The sequence below is a fragment of the Mercenaria mercenaria genome, chromosome 6, assembly GCF_021730395.1.
Source record: "Mercenaria mercenaria strain notata chromosome 6, MADL_Memer_1, whole genome shotgun sequence".
In the NCBI taxonomy this organism is placed as follows: domain Eukaryota; kingdom Metazoa; phylum Mollusca; class Bivalvia; order Venerida; family Veneridae; genus Mercenaria; species Mercenaria mercenaria.
In genome coordinates this window covers 43,177,517-43,193,662 of record NC_069366.1, presented here as the reverse complement: position 1 = coordinate 43,193,662, position 16,146 = coordinate 43,177,517, and the positions used below count along the sequence as shown (strand labels likewise).

At 37.1% G+C, this 16,146-nt stretch overlaps 1 protein-coding gene across 2 annotated transcripts in view; it reads left to right on the top strand.

The window, feature by feature from the left end:
- The window catches only part of LOC123549155 (uncharacterized), a 97,075-nt gene that overhangs the window by 64,248 nt on the left and 16,681 nt on the right, over positions 1-16,146 (top strand). For both annotated transcript variants that reach the window (XM_053545669.1, XM_053545668.1), the window contains exons 22-30: positions 618-851; positions 1,040-1,246; positions 1,654-1,835; positions 3,296-3,497; positions 6,850-7,001; positions 7,240-8,343; positions 8,685-8,871; positions 10,786-11,036; positions 14,153-14,346. In XM_053545669.1, the coding sequence (XP_053401644.1) occupies positions 618-851; positions 1,040-1,246; positions 1,654-1,835; positions 3,296-3,497; positions 6,850-7,001; positions 7,240-8,343; positions 8,685-8,871; positions 10,786-11,036; positions 14,153-14,346 (2,713 nt within the window). The remainder of the gene's footprint in view (positions 1-617; positions 852-1,039; positions 1,247-1,653; positions 1,836-3,295; positions 3,498-6,849; positions 7,002-7,239; positions 8,344-8,684; positions 8,872-10,785; positions 11,037-14,152; positions 14,347-16,146) is intronic.

Genomic DNA, 16,146 nt, shown 5'->3' with positions numbered 1-16,146 from the left:
CTTGATCAAAAGTCAAGGTCGCAGGGACCAGAACATGGAAAACAGTTTCCGACCAATAACTTGAGAACCATTTGTCCAGAACCTTCAAACTTAATAGGATGATAGGACTTAAAGAGTAGATGACCCTTATTGTTTTTGGGATCACTTGAGCTAAGGTCAAGGTCACAGCGGCCTGAAAATAGAAAGCTCATTCCAATCAATAACTTGAGAACCACTTGACCCAGAATGTTGAAACTTAATAGGATGATTAGACATGCAGAGAAGATGACTCCTACTGATTTTGGGGTCACTTGATCAAAGGTCTAGGTCACAGGGGCCTGAAGATGGAAAACTGTTTCCAGTTCATAACTTGAGAACCACTAGGACCAGAATGTTGAAACTTGATGGGATGATTGAACATGCCAAGCAGATGATCCCTATTGCAGCCAACCATCAATGTCTCTTTGACCTCCGCTCCTGTCCCCTATTGACTTCTTGCCTATACAACTTTGCATTGAGGGAGTCATGCGCTTTTCTACAAAAGCATCTTCTAGTTTATTTATATTTTACTTCCTCCTCCTGTGATAAAAAATTTCGGGTGTATATTGTTATTTTGGATTTTTTTGATACATGACCAGGAGTCATAAACTGGAAAATGCCATCTCAGACAGTGAGGGTTCGAGATCCACTAGTACGGAGTGTTATCACAGCTGACCTACTTGAGGAACATTTGAATCTGTTCTATCTTCATAGCGATGTTGCTGCCATATTGAATCCTGCCTTGACCTCTTGCCTAGGCATAGAGACCCTGACATCTGACCATTTGTTCCAGCTAGGAAAGGCCCTTATACTGAACAAGGGGACACATTGTAGTAAGTTTTAATATTGCACATTGATATAAAAATGTTTACTTTAGAAAAAATAAAGATGTAACTTTAAGATAATTTTATTTCTTAATCAGTTGAATTACAGAAATATCTTTATTCTTTATTATTCTGCTAAATTACATTACAAATGACATCACAAAAATTATTACAACATTTTGTCACATTTTGAATAGGCAAAGAGGAAGACATAATCCTGATTTCAAAGTGGATGGCATGTTTATATCGTAGCTTGGATGAATTTCACCACGACGATACGATACTGACAACACTTAAATCACATCGTATGTTTCCTCTCTCTGATGGAGAACTTGTCTTGCTGCAAGACAAAACAGTGTTCTATCTAGTAAAAATATCCAATGCTGACAGACAGAACAAAAAAGGTTTGAATTTTGATAAATATTGTAGTTTATTTGACAAGCTAATACCTCTTTGCTCTTTCATTTTCTAGCCAGTTATATTGTTAATTTCTTATTGCTCTTTATATACCCTTAGGACACAATAAAGGTGTATAGAGTTTTCTTATTTTACATTTGCTTGCTTGATATACTAGAAGCATTGTTTGTCTGTTCTGATGTTTTTTACGTCACGCCAAAACAGTTTGTGTCATAGGGTGACCTTAGCGATTTGGGATAATATCCCAGGCATTATTTCCAGCACGGACAGGCACTGACTATCTACAGTTAATCAGTTCACTGCCAGTAGTGATTCCATATCAGTAATTTTGATTTATATCAACATGCTGCTGTAATGCAAAAAGTTACCATCATTGTATATGGTTACCTTTCAGATCCATTATGTTATTTACAACAAGATGTGAAAAGCATACACCCCTTATTGCTGAACACAGGTGATGATGAAGTAAACAGTCAGGTTCAGAAACTCTTACAGAGACTAGGAATCAAACAGTTATCTCCCTTTGATGTGATAAATCATCATATATTACCAGTTCTTAAGTCTGACTTGTGGAAGGTAAGCAGGATAACCACAAAGACTTAATAAACAACTGTTATTTTCTGATATCAGTGTCATTAATTCATGGTATAAATAATTGAATGTTGGTTCATGTGAAATTTTTGCTGATATTTGTAGGATTTCTCTGAAACAAACCAGAAGACTACCTGGTCTGAATGACATATATTTGTAGAAAAAATGTGTAGCATCATAGATGTTTAAGGAATCAGTTTAAGAGTTGCACTACCTGAATTTTGAAAATGTTATCAGATAACTCAAAAATGCTTGGGCCTAGGATCATGAAAGCTGATAGGGAGGTTAGTCATGACCAGCAGATGACCACTATTGATTTTGAGGTCAGTAGGTCAAACGTTAAGGTCACAGTGACCCAGAACGGTTAAATGTTTTCTGGATGATTACTCAAGAACGCTTTGACCTAGGATCATGAAAGTTGATAGGGAGGTTGGTCATGACCAACAAGATCACCCCTTTCGCTTTTGAGATCAGTAGGTCAAAGGTCAAGGTCACAGTGACCCGGAACAGTTAAATGATTTCCTGATGATAACCCAGGAGCGCTTGGTTCTATGATAATAAAAGTTGGTAGGGAGATTAGTCATTATCAGCAAATGACCTCTATTGATTTTGAGATCAGTAGGTCAAATGTCAAAGTCACAGTGACCCGGAACAGTTAAACAGTTTCCAGGTGATAACTCAAGAACGCTAGGGCTTAGGATCATGAAAGTTAATAGGGAGTTTGGTCATGACCAGCAGATGACCCCTATTGATTTTGAGGTTAATCAGTCAAAGTTCAAGGTCATATTTACCCAGAACAGTTATACCATTTCCAGATGATAACTTGAGAACACTTGGGCCTAGGATCACGAAACTTGATAGTGAGGTTGATTATGGTCAGCAGATGACACCTATTGATTTTGAGATCAACAGGTCAAGGTCACAATGACCTGGAACAGTTGAACAGTTTCTGGATTATAACTCAAGAATGCTTGGGCCTAGGTTCATGAAAGTTGATAGTGAGGTTGGTCATGACCAGCACTTTTGAGTCTAGTAGGTCAAAGTTCAAGGTCACATTGGCCGTAACAGTTGAACCATTTCTGGACGATAACTCAAAAACGCTTGGGCCTAGGATCATGAATGTTGATATTGAGCTAGATGACCCCTATTGATTTTGAGGTCAGTAGGTCAAAGGTTAAGGTCACATTGACCCAGAACAGTAGAACTTTTGTGTGCAGTGACCAAATAATTTCTGTTCCTTGTGCAATTACTGAATGCATCAAGAGGGGCATTTCGTGTTCTACGAGCTCTTGCCATACTATATTTTAAACTTGCAGGTCTTTTACTAAGACAAGTTGGCATATTAGTCATAAAAGTAAAATGTTTTTATATTGGATTTTTGCAAAAATGTATTTGTGTTTTGCTTCCTGATAATGAAAAGGTCTAAATGTTTTTTGTTGATACAGTCAAAACAGCCAGAAACACTGGTATCCTATTTAGTGTATGTAAAAGGTCAAACAGAAAAACAGGTGTCTGTTTGCAACTTTGATGAGTTCAAGGATGTTGCTGTGGTAATGACAAACAAAGGCTTTAAAAATCCAAGCTTGGAACCAGTGCATTTCCCTCCACAATATGGGAACCAAATCCATCTGAAAGAAATCTTCAGTGGTAAGCCATGTTCTTAAACTTGAACAGATAAAAAGGGAGAACTTACTTATTAAGGCCAGAGAAAGTAAATCTATAGATTCTATAGTGCTCATGTGAGATACTGATTTTAGGGGTGGGGAAGGTAGGGGGATGGGGGCGGGGAATGGGGTGTGTCGGCACTTTTTATTTTCATTATTTATTATTTTTGAAACAAGGGCAACCAGAGGTCAAATCATGCTTAAAAGTTGACAAATTACATAAAAATTGCTAATTTGATAATATCAGTGTATGTTGTTGTGTCTTTTAACTGCCTACTCTTTAAACCTCTCACAAACTTACTGAAACTCCATACAGTAACTGTTGTAAAAAACATACGGGCTAAAATATAGTGAAATTAAATGTGTAGGTCCATATCAGGGTTGCCACTTACCTTGAAAAGTCAGGAATTTTTTTTATTTTTTTTTTCAGTGTCAGTGAATTGTCAGGGAAATCTTGATAATGGTCAGTGAAAAACGAAATTTTAGAAAAGTCAGGGAAAAATGAAATTCTGGTTCAATGTTTAAAATGTTCAGTGGCTTTGGCAGTCTTCAAGCAGTATTTATAAGTATTTCCAAACACATTTTGGTGTAATTGTTTATAAACATAATTTAAATGTGTTTGAATCAATTTCGTTTTTATGTTAACTCTGGAATTTTGAAGATTGTATATATTTTTGGTATTTGTTAATGAAAGTTTGTTATATCTGAAACAAAATAATATAAAAGGGTGGATTGGATGGCTGTAGGGGCGGAGGATGCCGGAAAAATGGTGGTATTGGTCAGTGAAAAGTATGGTTTAGTCAGGGAAAAGTAAGGGAATTTCATTTTCTCAACAAAGTGGCAACCCTGCATATGTTTGTTTTTAGCTCACCTGAGCAATGCTCAGGTGAGTTTTTCTGGTCACTCGATGTCCGGCGTCCCCACCGTCTGTCATCCGTCAACATTTAGCTTGTGTATGCGATGGAGGCAAAAATGGGTCAACTGAGGTCAAAAACAAGGTCACTAGGTCAAATCAAAGAAAAACCTTGTGTATGCAATAGAGGCTGTATTTTTCAACTGATCTTAACGAAATTTGGTCAGAATGATTGCCTTGATAAAATCTAGGCCAGGTTCAAAAATGGGTAATCTGGGATAAAAAACTAGGCCACTAGGTCAAATCAAAGAAAAACCTTGTGTATGCGATAGAGCTTGTATTTTTCAATTGATCTTCATGAAATTTGATCAGAATGATTGCCTTGATCAAATATAGATTGAATTCAGATTTGGGTCATCTGGGGTCAAAAAGTAGGTCACTAGGTCAAATCAAAGAAAAACATTGTGTATGCGATAGAGGCTGTATTTTTCAATTGATCTTAATGAAATTTGGTCAGAATGATTGCCTTGACAAAATTTAAAATACATTTTCGAATATGGTTCATCTGGGGTCAAAAAGTAGGTCACTAGGTCAAATCAAAGAAAAACCTTGTGCATGCGATAGCGGCTGTATTTTTCAATTGATCTTCATGAAATTTGGTCAGAATGATTGCCTTGATAAAATTTAGATAGAGTTTGAATATGGTTCATCCGGGTTCAAAAAGTAGGTCACTAGATCAAATCAAAGAAAAACCTTGTGTATGCGGTAGAGGCTGTATTGTTCAATTGATCTTCATGAAATTAAGCCAGGATGATTGCTTTAATGAAACCTAGGTCGAGTTTGAATATGGGTCATCTTGGGTTAAAAAGTAGTCACTAGGTCAAATCAAAGAAAAACTTTGTGTATGCCATAGAGGCTGAAATTTTCAATTGATCTTCATGAAATTTGGTCAGAATGATTGTCTTGATAAAATCTAGGTCACATTTGAATATGAATCATCTAGGGTCAAAAACAAGGTCATTAGGTCATTTCAAAGAAAATACTTGTTTAAACTCAAGAGACCACATTTTTAGTACAATCCTAATGAAAATTGGCCAGAATATTTGTTTTCATGAAATCACTAGGTCAAGCATATTTACACTGTTATGGTTTGTTTCTCAGGTGAGCGACCTAAGGGCCATCTTGGCCCTCTTGTTGAGATATTCCCTCTTGATTAAAGAAATCCACATTTCAAGCTTTTTTAAGACATTACTTAGAATTATTTAACATGTCAACATTTGTAACATCATATATTGTCTTTAGAAAGATAGTAGTATTGTTGTTTTAATATCTTTACAAATGATTTTCCCTTTATGTATACTGAATCCATGCTTTATTCTACTACCCGGATAAATGACATTACGCCATCACTTCTGGTTTATTAAACATGAAGAATTACCTTAAGCAATTCCAGTGGGACTGATAATGGTGCAGTTAATCTCACTTAAGGCTTATGTTGAATATATATATTGTGATTGACTCATGAAAATGTTGACCAACTGTTGATTAAATAGTGCGGTATTACTGCCTGCTTTGTACGTGAAAATGGCTTGTCAGTTTATTTTTTTTTTTTTTTTATTTTTTTTTTTTTTAACGTCGCAATGACACATGATAGGTCATATGGCGACTTTCCAGCTTTTAATGGTGGAGGAAGACCCCAGGTGCCCCTCCGTGCATTATTTCATCACGAGCGGGCACCTGGGTAGAACCACCGACCTTCCGTAAGCCAGCTGGATGGCTTCCTCACTGTCAGTTTATTGACAAGCGTAAATACCCCTGTTGTTAAGTCTAGACAAAAATCAATGAAGATCTATGACAATCAAATTTAGGTAAGAAATATATTTTCTAAATGTTTCTGAGAATGAAAGGTTTGCTAATAGTGTCATATACTGCCAATTTTTTCATGAACATTTCTCATCTGTTTTAATAAGATGTAATATCATGGTAATGTATAATGTCACAAACTGTAAAAAAATGTTAATCTGTCTTTGCATCATCATAATTTATCAAACATACTGTTTTAATAAGAGATTTATGCAATTTTAAGAAAGATATAAAATTTTGGATATCTGGAATTTGTTATATTTTTTTAACCAATAAAAAATTTGAGCGGGGCTTTTAGACAGGGGCGGGCAGGGATGTGAATCTAACTGGATTAACTCCTATACTTGTACTAATGCATATCACAAGCAGCTGGTAAGTGGTAACAATTATTTCGAACCACAGTTGTAACAGTTTGATTTCTGAGGAAATGTCATAAGTCGTGCAGAGTTCATTCTACTCAAATATTTTCAAACAGATTTTCATGCACAATGCTCTCATCCAGCTAAACTGACATAATCCTGAACAACTTTCATTTTAACACATTAATTTAAAGTTATTCATCAGAAATAATTTACAGATATTATAGACTATTTATAGAATTAAAGTTGTATTATTGCAGGTTATGACTGGACGCTGGTTGATCCTTGCTACCTTCCTAACCCATGTACTCAGTCTGTGGTCATCAGTTGGCAAAATTTCTTGAGGAAGCTTGGGGTTGAGGATTTTCTCTCATTCAGGAAGAAAGACATACACATTAAAAGAGATGAACTGGTTTGTAAGATTTACTGTTAAATTTTGAATCTAAACACAGTCATTATCATATACTCATCTTTTTATTTTAAAATCTGTTATAATGTTGTACTACTTCTGCTTGCAGTGTTGGATGTTCTTCAGACTTTTACCCCATTATATTACAGTATTGTTTGAAAATTTATGCAAATGTCTTTGGTGTATGCCTTTTGGTGTGCAAATGGATTTTATGGTTTACACATTTAAATATATCTGACAGGAACAGTCATTATGGAAAAGTCAGAGTGTCTTATGGCCAAAAGAAGAGCACGAGTTTATTGTACAAGATTATTACAGTGCTGAGGTAGAAGGCCTTATAAAGAACAACCGTTATGGAAGCGATCTTCTGTTTGCAGATCAAATGAGGTACTTGTTCACATATTTAGACCGCCACTGGGATAGTCGGTTTTCAAAATATTGTAAGGTACAAGTTTTAGATAAAGATGGAAACAAGTTAAAAGAGACTGACTCCTCCTTCAGCATTTTGTTGCGTACTTCTGATTGGTTGCCGGCTGTGGAAACCATGACAGCACAAGATGTAACAGGCTTCTTGAAGCGTGAGAAGCAGATTGTGATGAAACAACCTTCTGGTTTATACATTGAATCTGATGTTGTACAGAGTCTTCTGTTTGACAAAGTTCTTTATTTGAATGCTAAAACCATCGGAGGATCATTCTGTCAGTTTCTTGGCATCAGAAATTCTGTTGAAGTGAAAACAGTAAAAGATCTGTTGTTGCAGTGGAGTGAAAGAAAGGATGAAGATTTACCAGCTGTGTTTTGTACAACACTTGAACACATGAAAAATGTCTACCGATATCTAAGTGCCCAATTAACACGACAGGAATTTCAGAATTTGTTACAAGAGAAACCAGTGTTCTTTGTACCAGATAAAAATGCTGTGAATGTTGCAAGAGATATAGTGGTACCTGGGAAAATGCTAAACAAAAATGAAATTTGGTTGGTTGATAGGACAGGACTATTTGCTAAGCATAGACGGGTTCTTGAAGAATTCCACTCGGAGATTTGTAACAAAACGACCATAGCTGAGTTTTACAGTGACAGCACAGATCTCATCGAAGTCTTCAAAGTAGAGGCTAAATTGGATGTGCAGCCAAAGCTTGATGAATATATAAAACTGCTGAGCCTACTTTGTGGTACAAGTTCACCAAAGGAAACCGATGTTTTAAATGATGTACTATATATCTTCTCTACAATTGGTGAAATGTTGGTTACTCCCCCAGTCGGTATACCCGGTGGACAGGCAGGCAATAATGCCCTTGACGCACTTAAAGTCTTTGTAAAGAGAAAGCTGAAAAAACAAAAGGTATATGGAAATACACTTTCATCTTTAAATGTAATATTTGGTAATAACTTAACAGTTAGAAAATAGTATAATTATAATAATATCAATGGTGAAATTGTCTCCATGATGAAAAGTCTTATATATTAACATTTCCCCTTAACAGTATTGTCAAATATACAAAATAATAAGGTGAATGGAAAATTGTGAAATATTCTACAGCAGTATTCTAGCTCATCATTTAGTTTTCATATATCCCATCCCATTTATGTAATGGGGAAAACTGACGAAATTACGCTTTACAACCGATATTTCAAATAAACAAGTAATGGATACAAATACAAACATTTTTAATGCATATACAGGTGTTTCCAACAAACAAACAGGTTTGGGTGAGTCTAGAAGACCAACCAATGATCCCTGACAATAGGGAATGGGAGAAAATGTTTATTGATAAACAGGGTGTTCACTTTCTGGATATGGAAAATAAGACAAACAGAACATCACGGACAGGTAGAGGTGGTACAGTGCAGCGTGGACATAGGAGTAAAGGTGCAGTAGGATTTGTGTTGAAGCTGTCAGATAGAATGAATTTTCCTAACTATCTCTGGTGTTAGTTTTGTCAGTAAAAGTTGCTCTGTACTGAGATCATGGTGTCCATTTCATGTTGTATTATCATCGAGTTCCACTTCAGCTAGTGCTAGTGGGATGAAAGTGTTGCACTTTTCATTACCTCTAACAAACTTGATCGAACAAAGTCAGCTATTAATTTGCTTTGGTTGCATTCTGGGGTTCTTCCGACAAATATTCTTACAGACATATTTTGCTACAACCTGATTGCAAAGCATTCAGTATAAATAGTGTTGTTTTATATGTTAAAACTATGAAACTTAAATTTGCTAATATTTATTTACTTGTGTGTCTTTTAATCAGTCTAAACATGGTAAAGGGACCTCCGTGGTTAATGTCAATTGGTGTTTGCTCTCACCCCTGTGGTTAATGTCAGTTGGCGTTTGCTCTCACCCCTGTGGTTAATGTCAGTTGGCGTTTGTTCTCACCCCTGTGGTTAATGTCAGTTGGCGTTTGCTCTCACCCCTGTGGTTAATGTCAGTTGGCGTTTGCTCTCACCCCTGTGGTTAATGTCAGTTGATATTTGCTCTCACCCCTGTGGTTCTCACCCCTGTGGTTAATGTCAGTTGATGTTTGCCCTCACCCCTGTGGTTAATGTCAGTTGGCATTTGCTCTCACCCCTGTGGTTAATGTCAGTTGGCGTTTGCTCTCACCCCTGTGGTTAATGTCAGTTGGCGTTTGCTCTCACCCCTGTGGTTAATGTCAGTTGGCGTTTGCTCTCACCCCTGTGGTTAATGTCAGTTGATGTTTGCTCTCACCCCTGTGGTTAATGTCAGTTGGCGTTTGCCCTCACCCCTGTGGTTAATGTCAGTTGGCGTTTGCTCTCACCCCTGTGGTTAATGTCAGTTGATGTTTGCTCTCACCCCTGTGGTTAATGTCAGTTGATGTTTGCCCTCACCCCTGTGGTTAATGTCAGTTGGCGTTTGGTCTCACCCCTGTGGTTAATGTCAGTTGATGTTTGCTCTCACCCCTGTGGTTAATGTCAGTTGGCGTTTGCTCTCACCCCTGTGGTTAATGTCAGTTGATGTTTGCCCTCACCCCTGTGGTTAATGTCAGTTGGCGTTTGCTCTCACCCCTGTGGTTAATGTCAGTTGGCATTTGTTCTCACCCCTGTGGTTAATGTCAGTTGGCGTTTGCTCTCACCCCTGTGGTTAATGTCAGTTCATGTTTGCTCTCACCCCTGTGGTTAATGTCAGTTGGCGTTTGCTCTCATCCCTGTGGTTAATGTCAGTTGGCGTTTGCCCTCACCCCTGTGGTTAATGTCAATTGGCATTTGCTCTCATCCCTGTGGTTAATGTCAGTTGGCGTTTGCCCTCACCCCTGTGGTTAATGTCAGTTGGCATTTGTTCTTACCCGTGGTTCAAAAACTTGCTTGGGATGTATTATTCTTTCATTATGAGGAAGCCATTCAGCAGGCTTAGGTAATGTTGATGGTTCTACTAAGGTCCCCACCTGGGCATGAAATAATGCAAGGAACAGCACATAGAGTCTCCTCCATCTTTAAAAACTGAAAAGTTTCAGTGTGAAAAAACTGACTTGTAAGGGAATTATGTAGATCTCCGTTAGGTTCTACCCAGGTTCCCGCTCGTGATGAAATAATGCACGGAGGGGCACCTGGGGTCTTCCTCCACCATCAAAGCTGGAAAGTCACCATATGACCTATAATTGCGTCGGTGCCTTGTTAAGCCCATCAAAATAAATAAATAAAATAAAACTTAAGTTTGTACTTCCCTCAGTAACACATGTTTTGCCAAGTTATGGCCCTTGTTCCACTAAGAAATTGTAAAATAGTAAATTGTGCTGTCTTATTGACAGGTCTTGTTTCTCTTTTAATAGTTGCAGATTGTCATATACAGCCGGAAATGATAAATGTTGTGGTTGAAGTATGCAGTATCAAGAAATTAAGTGAATGTGTGGATATTAGACCAACTCCAGAAATGATATCACCTTGTCCACAAATGCAGAAGTATTTCAGCCAAATAGTTCCAGTTCTTCAGCAGTATTTAACTGCAAAGTTTGATGAAGTTTACCAAAGTTTGGAACAGACTAACATCAGAAAAATATTGGCAGATGGAAAGTTTTACCAGGTCAATATTTATAGTGATTAATGTTACTTGATGATGAAAACACTAAAAGTAATATCCTTCTTTCTTACAATAAAGACATTATACAGTGAAACACCGCTCGCTCGAGGTCGCAAGGGGATGAGCAAAATGCTCGAGTTATCCATGGTTTCGAGCGACCCAAACATTGACCAACATACGAAGAAAATTGAAGTTTGTTTTACCAATTGTCATCGAGACCATTTGCAGAAGAAATGGTGATGCTTAATAATAACACACTCGTGACGTTTTCACAAAAACATATTGCAAACGTTATTTATGATAGATCGTAAATGGCACATGTGAAGAAACAGCTAAGACATTTTATTTTCATGTTTTTTTTTTTGTTTTTTTTTTATTTATTTTAAATACTGAAATCGAATTCGCAATTTTCTTCTCCAAATTAAGATCTCATAATTATTGTCTCAATTTTATGAAAAGGCTATCTTATTTCCTTTATTTGCGTGCAAACAACTGTTGATTAAAATATTAAGACCTCATAATTATCTCCTCGATCCCGCAGAAAAAAGTAATAATTAATAACAATTTTGATCAGTAAAAATTTTCTTCCACCTTTCGTCAGTAATTGATCTCATTATCAGGTCAAATATACCGACAAATATACATTTAAGATAGTCGGGGAATAGACCATGCAACTCTCACAGCTTGCGAAAATTTTAATATAACCGATACATTCTGGCCGCCAAAGGTGTGAAAAATTTTGACACCTCTGCTCGAGTTTGCCATAAGCAACAAAAAGTAAATTAATACACAGGGACCAGGTGTCATGCTCGAGCGATCGAGTTATCAATGCTCAACCCAGCCATGGTAATTTCACATAGAAAATAGAAGGAAATCGGCCGGGACCACATGAATTGCTCGAGCGAACCCGGGTGCTCGAGTCATCGATGCTCGAGCGAGCAGTGTTTCACTGTACATGTATATGAAACGTATACTTGGAATTGATTGTCCGTCAGATTAACCATTAATGAAATAAATGTGGTCCTGTAAGCAAAGAAAAACATCTGTTGGGGTTGGCATTTATGATGGGAATTCAAAAAGAATTTGAGAGTACTGTCCTTAAATACAAACAGGTATACAAGTACAATGAATGTCTTGGGAGGTTCATGTACATAGGAAATTTCAAGATAATTTGTTTTGATATAGCTGACTTACAAGCATTTTAACACACCACACTTGTATACACTGGTATTTTATTGTAAGCATAGAGGCTCCAGGCAGGAAGGAAATTAGGTCCTACAGAAAGATGCATTGCTCTCCTAATATACCAGTCAGGCAGAGTCTGCAAGAATTTAAAACATTATGGTGATTATTCCCCACCCAAAGCCACTGTCCATGGATGGATAAGAATATTATTAAAGGAGAATCTAGAGTCCAAGATCTACCTGGTGTAGTGGGCCCTAAAACATCAGCATCCTTTCATAAACCTCACAGGATTGTTATTCAGCATAGGAAGTTGTGCACCAGGGGTTTAATTTGGATCTTACACAGCCAGGCCAGAGTTATAGTCCTTGACTTAGTCAAAAATATGCATAAAAAGGCCTAAAGTTGTGTCGCATGTATCTCAAAAGTATTATGAAACATTACAGGAATATTATCCAGAATGTGAATTTGTACAACTGAGTTGTTTTTTTAATCCCCAGCCACGAGTCGCCACAAGTGGTGGGGTGTTATAGGAATGGTCCCCGTCCATCTGTCCTTCCGTCCGTAACATTTTGTGTCCGCTCTGTATCTCATAAATCCCTCGAAGGATTTTCATGAAACTTTGGTCAAATGATCACCTCATCAAGATGATGTGCAGAGCTTATGAGTCAGCCATGTCAGCTCAAAGTCAAGGTCACAACTCTTTAAGTCAAAGGTTTGAGCCTTCCATTTTTTGTCCGCTTTGTATATCCTAAACCCCTTGAAGGATTTTCATGAAACTTGGGCCAAGTGATCACCTCATCATGATGATGTGCAGAACTCATGAGTCAGCCATGTTGGCTTAAGGTCAAGGTCACAACTCAAGGTCAAAGGTTTGAGCCTTCCATTTTGTGTCCACTCTGTATCTCCTAAACCCCTTGAAGGATTTTCAAATTCATGGATGTTGTCGTACATGGACTATAAAATCTAATAAAAAAAACATCAATGCTTCCGCCCAGTACAATCAACCCTTTCACTATCCATAACAGTGGCGGTGTCTTTTAGACTGCCTTGTTTTATTTCACTTTTTGGCCCTTGGCATGTTAAAAATGTTTGTGCCCCATGTATCTCAAAATATACTTGAGGATCATAAATCATTAGAGGATTGTTTTATAGCATGTGAAGTTGTGCAACTGGTGTTCTATTAGGGTTTCATTCAGCTAGGCCAGAATTTGGGTCCTTCACTTAGTGAAAAATACACATAAAGTTCTTAAAAGTTTGTGTTGCAAACATCTTAAAAAATATTTCACCTAGAGTCATGAAACCATGTACAGGAAAGGGGGGGTGGGGGGCACCTGTGTCCTATGTACACACATCTAGCTTTCCTTTAAAAAAAATTTCTTCCTCCTCTGATCTAAAACTTGTTTCTCTTTCCTTTGCTGAAAAAAAATGCTTGCTGGGTGTTGCTACAGTTCCAGAAGTGCCCCTGGTAGTGTAGTGTATCAGTGTCTGTATAGTATACTAAAGGGCAGAGTACTTTGTGGCTTTCAGGTCATAGATAGCCCAGGTGGAAAAGTGCATTTCTGTTATGTGTGAATATATTGAGGGTCTGGAGTAAACAATATGCTTAAATATATAGCTTTTTCCTTTGTTTTATATGGACAGTGTCAAAGTATTCTGAATTATTCATACTATGTTTTAAAGGTGCAAGAAGGAAGTACTAAACAGTGATGCAAGATATCAAAATGAATGGAAAGATTTGATCAGTAAAAGTCCTATTTAGACTTAAGTAACAGTTTACTTCATTTTCATCATCATTATCAATTATGTATGCCATTCAGATATAAACATGTTTTTTTTAAAGACTTTTATTGTCAAAACTGTATGTTTTGCTCAAAACAAAATGATATCATTTGAAATTACAGTAGGTCTAAATATGAATTTATTTGATTTCACAGACGGGCCATCTAGAAGTGAGCTACTGGTTACCAAACTTGTCAAATGACACATTTGTCATCCAGCAAGAGAAATGTATAATACATCTTCCAGAATTCTACTTCCACCGGGAACATCTGACTAACTTCAAAGAGATTGTAAGGGAAATTGCGAGATACTTCAGTTGGGGAAATACAGATTGTAACAATTTACTCAGGTTTGTGTTAAATATATCTATTTAGTAAGTATTTAATGCTTTAAAGCCTGCTAGGCAATCTATTTTTTTTTTGTGATTTTATCAAGCATCATTGAACTCTGGGTTTTTAGCAGGTAGTGTTTGCTGTCAAACAAGTGCTGTTATTAATGTTGCAAAGGCTTCTTTAATCTATGAGTCCCCTATGAAAGGCTTCTTTAATCTATGAGTCCCGTATGAAAGGCTTCTTTAGTCTATGAGTCCTGTATGAAAGGCTTCTTTAATCTATGAGTCCCCTATGAAAGGCTTCTTTAATCTATGAGTCCCCTATGAAAGGCTTCTTTAATCTATGAATCCCCTATGAAAGGCTTCTTTAATCTATGAGTCCCGTATGAAAGGCTTCTTTAGTCTATGAGTCCCCTATGAAAGGCTTCTTTAATCTATGAGCCCCCTATGAAAGGCTTTAATCTATGAATCCCCTATGAAAGGCTTCTTTAATCTACGAGTCTCCTATGAAAGGCTTCTTTAATCTATGAATCCCCTATGAAAGGCTTCTTTAATCTATGAGTCCCATATGAAAGGCTTCTTTAGTCTATGAGTCCCGTATGAAAGGCTTCTTTAATCTATGAGTCCCCTATGAAAGGCTTCTTTAATCTATGAATCCCCTATGAAAGGCTTCTTTAATCTATGAGTCCCCTATGAAAGGCTTCTTTAATCTATGATGAAAGGCTTCTTTAATCTATGAGTCCCCTATGAAAGGCTTCTTTAATCTATGAGTCCCCTATGAAAAGGCTTCTTTAATCTATGAGTCCCCTATGAAAGACTTCTTTAATCTATGAGTCCCTTATGACTGAAAACCAGTTTCAGGGACTGTGGGATTGTACTTTTCCATCTGTCATTCCATCTGTCCATCTGCAATTTTGTGTCTGGTAGATAACTCTATCCCCTGTCAACCCCTGTCAATGGATTTTAATATTACTTGTCAGAAATCTCCGGATCCATAGCTCAAAGGTTCACGCTTGGAGGTGAAAGGCCAAGATGGCTTTTCTCCTGTCAGGTCTGAAACTGAACCATCTATCTAGGGATTTTAATATAACTTAGTTTAAACATATTTTATTTAAACATTTATAAAACATTAGTTAAGGAATTGGACAGAAAGCTATGATAGCTTATTGTTGTCTTCTCATTAATATTACTTGACACAGATATTCCCCATAAAGGTGACATGTCTTGCTCAACTTTCAGACCCCTAGGTTAAAGGTAAAGGTCACATTATGAAGTCAGATGGTAACATGCTATGAACTAACAGGGTCTGTTTCATGTCCAGTCTAGAACTCTGCCATCCATTGAGGGGTTACAATATTACTTGGCACAAATGTTTCTCATACTTAGAGGACATGTGGTTCACAATACCTAGACCAATAGCCCAAAGGCCAAGGTCACATGTGGTGGTCAAAGGCCAATAGGTTTCCTGTTTGGTCATACCAGTCATCCATAAGGATTTTAGTATTACTTGGCACAGATGTTTCCCATAATAAGACAAATGTGTCTTGCACAAAACCCAGACCATTTGCTTAAAGGTCAAGGTCACACTCAGAGGTCAAAAGTCAACATTGATCTTTTCTGTCCAGTCTAAAATATTTTAGGTCACTTTTCTTGTCCTGTATATAGCTTTTTCGTCCATGTCTGGATATTTAAGTATAGAACATGACAATATTATATGTACATCATTGACAGATATAAGATCATTAGATTATACTGCAGTTGAGATAATTGATCACCCTTCTAGTAGGGGACTTTGTATTGCATGGCAGTACTTCATTC